Raw genomic sequence first — 8909 nt, forward strand, 5'->3', positions numbered from 1 at the left:
AAAAATCCATCGGATGTTAAATAATTATAAGCTCACGGATGACATCATAATATTCCCAAAAGGAAGAATATCATGTGGTAGCATAAAAAGCGACCCTACCATGATGCCAATTCAATGATATTATCAAGCTATATCTATCAAGATCCTCTTGATCGATTTGATGTTCATAACTTTTTTAATATCAATATCCTAAAATGTTTGATGAAATATGAATTTAATAGTGTAATAATATTAGGAAATATATTTACGCTAAAATTATAAGATATACCAACTAGGTATGGAATAGATGATCGGTCATTAGAGTGATTGTGTTTAAAGCAAAAACTTCCAACAAAACATTATTGAAATACTAAAAATAGATGTTTGAGTCTGCCTTAATAACAGTCTCTACTATTGTAGCCTTAATTTGTCTCATAAATTCAACAATCCTGGTTGGCACTGGACCCCCCTGCTGCACTGTTCCTTCATTTGTTTTGACTGTTCTGTCATCTTTGGAGCTACCAATATGTAAAAGAGTTTAATAACAAATTTTTTCTCTTAAATATTAAAAACAATAATTTACCCACTTTAATTATTTTTAATTAGAATCTTTATTGTTAATTGGCGAATATATTTTACATTTAGTTTGTTATATTAATTATTGAAACGTTAAGGAAATACTAACAATGTTGTATAATTTATTTATTTTTTTCTAATGATCAGGATACTCAAGCCGTTAACACAAACTTTAACCAATCCCTTGAGATTTTGGAATTACCGATATAAAAATAGCTCTCGCAACTATTTTTATTAACACTCGAGAAGGGAAGCATAGGATAAATTGTTATTTATTATAATTGAGAGAAAAGGTTGTTATAATAATCTGGTTTCTTCATACGGTGATAAAATCATAATGTTAAACATTTATTAAAAATCTACAAATTGTTAAAGTTTATATAAAATTTTTAAATACGCCAAGATTTTTTCATGGGTTAAAAACAATAAAATAACATAATTCTCCTACGGTTAATTTTTTGATGATAAAATAAACAGTATAAATGTAATTTAAATCATGACATTTAAAATTCTAACGGCACATTAATAACTAACGAATGTTAGGAGAATTTTATTTTTGAAATATCATGAGGGTTAAGATAAAAAGCCATTTTTAATATAAAATTGAGTCANTTAATTTTTTGATGATAAAATAAACAGTATAAATGTAATTTAAATCATGACATTTAAAATTCTAACGGCACATTAATAACTAACTAACGTAGGAGAATTTTTGTTATTTTTGAAATAACATGAGGGTTAAGATAAAAAGCCATTTTTAATATTATAAAATTGAGTCATACTGAAAATTATAAGGCTTATTGAGTCAAACTGTTGATGATTTATTTCTGGTAAAATTGTACAACAATTTGACCCCAACTCAACTCAACATGAACATGACACCAGATTTTGAGATGATATAACAGATTAACAGTATGAAAAGCAAGTTGAGTTGCGCCATAACATAACATCATCTGGTTGACATAGAAAGTTTTGTAAATTACAACTTCAGTCCCTATCTCCCTCTCTCTTTATCTCTTATGCCTCACTTATTTTGACACATGATACATATTTTATTGGGAAATTACCAAAATTATATTTATTCTTTGATTCTTTAATGCTAATTAATTATTATATTTTGTAAGAGAGAGAGAGAGAGAGAGAGAGAGAGAGATTGGGCTATTCGTTTCGCATGAGATTAAATAAAGAGTGAACAACTTTTTCCTACCCAAATAATGGCATAATAACATTTTTTTACCTGCAAACTTTTAAAGTATCACTTTATTACTAAATTTATATTATGTTTCCAATTCTGATATCGTTACGACCCCACGGCACCACTGTTTTCTTCTCCGATTTTCACTCACCAGAACCTCTTAAACTTTACTCTTGTCAACCCTGCCAATCGCTGGTAATTGAATGATTAGGGTTTGTGCAGCCACCCCTCCCAAGTCAAATTTCGACCAATCCCAACTACAAAAATCCAACCTTCCACCACCAAAAGACTTATCGATCTCTCCTCTTTAAAAGCTCCAACAATCTAGACCGAGTTTGCTATTTGTTTGCTACTGAAATATAAATTTGGATAATAAAATGGTATTTTAAAAGTATGTGGATGGAAAAGTATCATTAAACTATTATTTGGGAGGGAAAAAGCAAAGTTTTAAAAATCGGCTCGGCTTGACTGGTTTAACCGGTTTAATCGAGACCTGGGAGCGTCACCGGATTGGGTTAACATTTTCTCTATTAACCCAAAACCATATAATTTGGGATGATGATCGACGAACAATTGAAGGCCAAAATGTTAGAGCTTTTGAAGAGAAAGTGTAGGTGAATGCAATGGTGGCGACGGAGTTGATTTCTAGTGAGTGAATCGATCAAAATCGAAAAAAATGGCGACGGCAACAACCAACATTTGCAGATGATTGACGAGGCTAACGCCGGTGAGGTGAGGTAGGTTTTCATCGGGGGGAAGAGGGGAGTATTTTCGGGGCAATGGGGAGGGTTGTCGATGCCGCATCGATGAGATTTGACCTGGAATGCCGATTTCGGTTAGATTTTGGATATATTTAATAGGGAATGTGCTTAAGGAATGATTAAGATTGCATTTGGGGTGTCGCCGCCGCCAACTAGTTGCCGACCGATTTGTATTTGGGGTGTATTTTCTAAATTTCAAACTTGTAAAGACTTGACGTAATTTTATGAGTATTTGCTGAATTTTAAAAGTTTTGTCATCTGGTTTGATCAGTTGGTCAAACTGGGACTTGATAACTTTATTGGGTTTCATCTTAGGTGGTTATTAAAACATTGGAAAAAAGTTGTTAACTCTTGAATAAATCTAGCTTCTTTTACGACACACCATTTAAACGTTTTAATATTCATTTTTTTTTTTCTTATAGTATCCCATAAACTTCATAAATGCAACTCATTTTGTTTTTTTCTTACGAAGGAGTAAACATTTAATTGCCTTCATTAATGCTATATGTCCCCCGCTATTATTTAGTCCAAAACGGCGTAAATTGGACCACTCAAAAATTAACTTCAGTTTTAACCTAAGGTTTCTAGTCTCGCCCTCGCCACCTAAACTTTTACATGGTATGACTAGAATTTAAATGGTGTGCATTTAGTAGCTCTAAAAGAAAACAGTTAGCTCATAAATTGACCCAAAAAGTAAGAACCTCAGCCCAAGCCCAAATCAATTCATAATTACTTGGTGCCTTGGTGGCCAAGGTCAAGGCGCCCTCCATAAGCTTTTATATAAAATCAGACTCCCGACATTGTTCTCAATTCTCCTTACTTCGATTTCAAAAAAAAAAATTCTCATTACTTCGAATTCGGATCGTCATTGGCACTCTACCAGTACCATCAGTTTCGCGTGGCAACAAATTGCTCCAAAATCTTTTCAATTCATCAACCAAAACCCCTCGCCAGGTTTGAGCTTAAACCTTCAGTCGTTACTAACAAAAACGAAAGCGATAGCGAAAGCGAAAGCGAAAACGAAAAGCGAAACCAAACACAATAATAAGAATGATACTCCAGCTTCCTCGCTTGACAAACTCTCTCAGAGACCCGTTCGACATCGATCAGGCCTATCTCCAACGCAAAGCCATTCTACAGAATCTCCAGAGGCCACGCAAGTAAATTCACTACTCCTTATCTAAATTCACTTTCGTTATAATTTATTGAAAAAATCAGTTAGTAACTGTTTGGTTGCCGAGAAAACGCAGGAAAATAAAAAGAATATAGAATTTGGAATTCTAGAATTATTGTTATTCTTTAATTAAATTAGGGTGAGAGGTTTTGCTGATTTTTTTTTTTATTTTTGTTCGAAGTAACCATGCAGTTGCAAGGTAAGAGTAGAATGATAGTATTTAAGTTGTAATTGCACTTTCCGTTGTAATGCGGATCAAGCCTAATCACAAGAATGCAGGTTCAAATTCATATGGTAATCCAAACAAAAGATTTTAGCTAATAGATAGTGTAGTGAACCTATAAGAAAAAGAAATTTAGATAAACAATTATTGATTTAGACATATGACATTTGAGGGATTTAAACAGTCCAGCTCAAAGTAGGACTTGATTGGCTTTTGGTTTCAGCAGTAACTTAATAGTTAGTGAAATGCAATTTACTTTTGGTTTGGGTATAATAACACTATATGATTAATTTATATATATTTTCTGGTTCAGCTATTATTCCAAATGATTTTTTAAAGCTTTGACTTTTGTGATTTAGTTCAGCAAACTCACTTGCTGATTCAGAGCTTGCACGGAAGATCGTACATCGATGGGAAGAAGGTTTTATAACACCATAATGACTTGAAATTATATCTTCTTGTTGATGAACTTGTATACACTGCTTGAAATTTTATTCTAAAGTTTTAAATGTTTTATTGAACTTGTGGAGTAGCTTCAATAGAAGTGCGACAAGCATACAAGCAGTTCATTGGGGCAGTGGTGGAGTTGATTGATGGAGAAATGCCATCTGAAGAGTTTTTTGTGGTGGCATTGACAGCTTATCGCCTTTTTGGTGGGCCAGCAGAGGAGGATAATGTCGCTGATAGAAAGATTGTTGTTGAGAAAAAGTAAGGAGTAAATTTTTAATGTTGATGCTACAGTTGTTTAATTGGAGACTGTTTTTAGCATATCAAGTACTTTTTTTGCCATTAGGTTGTTACTGCATTTATTGGCAATGTGATGTTAATGAACCATTTTATTAAAAATGTTGCATTATCTGAGGTAAACATTTGTAATCAATTCATTAACAGAAATGGTTTTATAGATATTAAAATATAGCTGGCATCCAGTTTCTTTTGAATAGTTTGTGGTTTTTTGGATCTCAAATTTTGTTGTATCTTTGCATTGGAAACACAATGATGAATTTTTTTTGGCCTAATATCAAATAGAGCTAGCTTTCCTGTTAAGAGGAGAAAAATAATATATTTAAAACATAATTATGCTCAGTGTTCATACTAGATGGCCTCACAGATTCAGTTTATCAGGCCTTGTCACTACTTTGATGAATTCAAGATTTGTAATGCAGTAATTGATACTGAAATGCAGGTTGGACTTGCAAACGTTAATTGGTCATGATGTTTCTGATGCTAAACTGCAAAAAGTTGCCTCTTTCGCTCAGAGGCTTTTTGGGTTGCAACCTAGTGAACATAGTGCTGCTCTTGTTTCAGAAAGCCATGTAAATGGAGGTGGTGATGGTTTAGAATTTGGTGCAGACCTCATCTTCCGAGCACCAGCTCGATTTCTGGTTGATGGTTCTTTGGAAGATGAAGAATTAATGGAGGATGAAAGTACTGCTCCTTCTCCTTTTCATGAAGGATGGTACAATCACACTGATGCTTCAAATTATCAATTAGCTGCTGATGCACGAAACTTTAATTTAAGTTGGCTAAGAGATGCATGTGATCGAATAGTTAGAGGAAGTGTTTCACAGCTTTCTCAAGATGATTTGGCAATGGCTATATGTCGAGTACTTGATTCTGAGAAACGTGGTGAGGAGGTAATGATTGATGATTATTTTTCTCCGAGTTTATTGGTGCAACTTTTTGAACACATTTCTTGGGACAACTAAGTTTCTTGTGTTTACTACTTTGTTGTATAGATAGCTGGTGACCTATTGGATCTTGTTGGGGATAGTGCTTTTGAAACTGTTCAAGACCTTATATTGGTAAGATTTGTATTATTATTTTAGTTTCTTATGCCGTTATTTCATTAACTTAGTTGAAACTTTAGGTGGTTCTAGAACTAATGAACAACAACTTCTTTCCCTGTGTTTTTGTTTGAATTTTTTTTGTTTCCGTCTGTTTTTGCATTTCTATATCTTTTAAGGTTCCGTTTTGTCTATATGTTTGAATGGTAAAGTGGCTTATTCTTTTTTATTTTAACTCTGGAATTTAAATCCAACTTATGAACTGCCTTATTGAAGATTTAAATTCCAAAGTGGATATAATTGATACCCATCCTCATTTTCAGCATCGTAAGGAACTTGTTGATGCTATACATCATGGAAAGCTTGTGTTAAAATCCGAAAAGACTACTTTAAATTCTCAATCACGAATGCCTAGTTATGGCACTCAGGTACAACTGAATTTTAGATAAAAAAAATTGTTGGAGTTGACCGTTAATTCATCCAATAGTAAATTTGTAGTCGGTTCCTGCTTTGGTTTTAGGTGACTGTTCAAACAGAGTCTGAAAAGCAAATTGATAAACTTCGGCGCAAGGAGGAAAAGAGACATAGACGTGGAACTGAATATGGAGCTGAAGGCGATGTGTCTGCTACAAGTTTTTCTTCTTTACTTGAAGCAAGTGAGAAGAAAAATTCATTTGATGACCTGATTGGGTCTGGCCAAGGGCCCGTAGCAGCCACTGCACTTCCTCAAGGAACTGTGAGAAAGCACTTTAAGGGGTATGAGGAGGTTATTATCCCCCCAACACCGACAGCACAAATGAAACCTGGAGAAAAGCTGGTATCTCTTTTTTGATTTCATGTTGATTCTATTCCGTGAATTATGCTATTGATTATTGATATTTATGTCTGTTGATTGATGTCAGTAATTGTTCTTAATTAATACGTGAGAGACATGTTTATCAGTATATGTATGTTGAAAGAAGGTTTTCCAATATTGAGATTTTTTACATTTGCTGGTTTAGAGTGTTCTAATTTAGTCACGGTCCGTTTGGTACTTTTGCAATCCTTGTTTGTCTGTTTCTCTCTCATTGCCTGAGTGCCCACCTTTTTGTGGACATTCTTTAGGTTCTGGATTTTCAATAGGAACTGTTTCAATGTTGTTCCCGTTGTTATTAAAGAAATAAGATGCAATGTGGTTAATGCTAGTTATTAATTTGCGCTAGTTTTTGCCTTGGTCATAAACATTGTATGCTTGTGAATACTTTACAAGGAGAGTGCACTAATAAAGTAAATACACTCATCTGTGGATTAGGGCCAATGATACTTTATATTTTTCAAAAATTATAACATAAACTTGTTTTTCATTAGATTGAGGTACTTTAAATGGTTAATTTCACAATTGACATGTATTGTTTCTTAGATGTGCATTAATTACATATCAAATGTAATCTCAAACATTAAGAGTGTATTGATCTGTTGATCCAAAACTTTTGTCATAATATGTGAAATGAAAGGTGCCATTGATCCTACCTTCTGGAGTCTCCGTCACAGAAATTGTTGTCTGCATGCTTTTTCTTGATAAAAAACAATAGATTTTGTAGTTACAGTGAAATGAGAAATTACAGAAATGGACTAGTGGACCACCATGAGAACGAAGACCCTGGAGGGCTGACTGCCCTACATAGTATTAATAGCTGTCCTCTGTATGCTTATGATCTAAGAACCAGATTCTCTGTTATTTTAACAAAATTCGACTTTGAAATGCGTTCTTTAAGTATATGGTACACTATATGTGGTTGGCAATTGAATCCGTGCTTGCCGATGCTCTAACTTTCTTTTTCTTTTGGGAAATATAAATTTCCAATGGCACTGTTTTGACAATTGTCTTAAAAGTAACAAGATGGTGATACATCTAGAATATTTTCGCTGTGTGATTTTTATCTTCAGAGGTTTTGTAAAGGCACTAGTTGCATGCTTGCTTCATTAATGCTATCAGTTTTGCTTGTTGATCTTGATTATTTTCTGACTGGATTCTGTTCATTATTATATGTTGTCAGATTGAGATTAAGGAGTTGGATGACTTTGCTCAAGCTGCTTTTCATGGCTATAAATCTCTGAACCGTATACAGAGTCGTATATTTCAAACTGTTTATTACACAAATGAGAACATACTAGTAAGTCATCTGTTTTGTATTTATATATCAAGTTATGTGGTTGAAAGAATTTATTCCAATGTGATTTTCATGCATTTGCAGGTTTGTGCTCCTACTGGAGCTGGTAAGACAAATATAGCTATGATTTCAATACTACATGAGGTAGGCAATCTTTGGCTGTAACTCAAATTTCTTTGCTCTTTATTGGGGTCTGACCTTCCTTTTAGATGTAATTTCAGAAAAGATCACTATCTTGGTTTTGTTGTTAATGCTCAGCTCATGTGTGCCTTGCTAATTAGCTTGGTAAAGTTGAAAAGCTTTGCAATATTGCTTTTTGACAGGAGATATTACATTATGTGACACCCTAGTGTATGATATATATAATTATAACTGGAACAGCTTTGTAATCTTCATTGGCTTGATATATTGATATCTTCAGTTTTGCATTCAACCTTTTAAGCAATATAAATCATTTATATGACACTAGTGTACAATATATATGAGAATTTCATATGGTCAATAAATGAGGTGTTCTTTTGCAGATAGGACAGCACTTCAAGGATGGTTACTTACATAAAAATGAATTTAAGATAGTTTATGTCGCTCCCATGAAGGTAAACCTGTCAATATACTTCCCCTTTCTTTCCACCTTTCGTGGATTGGGGTGGCTGATTGCTTATTTCAACTCATGTTTTAGGCATTGGCTGCTGAGGTGACATCAACGTTTGGCCACCGTTTATCTCCTTTGAATATGACTGTGAGAGAACTTACAGGAGACATGCAACTTTCAAAGAATGAACTTGAAGAAACTCAGGTTCTTGTTAAATTATGTATGTTTGGTTTTGCTGTGGCTGGATGTATTTGTAGTAAATGGCTTCACTTTTTTTTTTTTTTTTGGGTGAATCAGATGATAGTGACAACACCAGAGAAATGGGATGTCATTACTCGCAAAAGCAGTGACATGTCACTCTCAATGCTGGTGAAGCTCTTAATTATTGATGAGGTTCATCTTTTAAATGATGATAGAGGTCCTGTGATAGAGGCACTTGTTGCTCGGACCCTCCGTCAGGTATGTAATGTGA

General features: G+C 33.9%; 1 protein-coding gene across 1 annotated transcript; it reads left to right on the forward strand.

Moving 5' to 3' along the window:
* Window positions 1-3355: 3355 nt before the first annotated feature.
* On the forward strand, window positions 3356-8896 carry LOC116107364 (DExH-box ATP-dependent RNA helicase DExH14-like; the record flags this gene model as incomplete). Its single annotated transcript, XM_031393645.1, has 12 exons — window positions 3356-3671; window positions 4268-4329; window positions 4442-4616; window positions 5095-5545; window positions 5648-5713; window positions 6019-6123; window positions 6216-6512; window positions 7732-7848; window positions 7930-7989; window positions 8370-8441; window positions 8525-8641; window positions 8735-8896. Coding segments are annotated over exons 1-12 (1794 nt in total), but the record flags the coding sequence as incomplete, so codon positions are not given.
* Window positions 8897-8909: the final 13 nt, after the last annotated feature.

This window comes from Pistacia vera, unplaced genomic scaffold (genome assembly GCF_008641045.1).
Source record: "Pistacia vera cultivar Batoury unplaced genomic scaffold, PisVer_v2 Contig532, whole genome shotgun sequence".
NCBI lineage: Eukaryota > Viridiplantae > Streptophyta > Magnoliopsida > Sapindales > Anacardiaceae > Pistacia > Pistacia vera.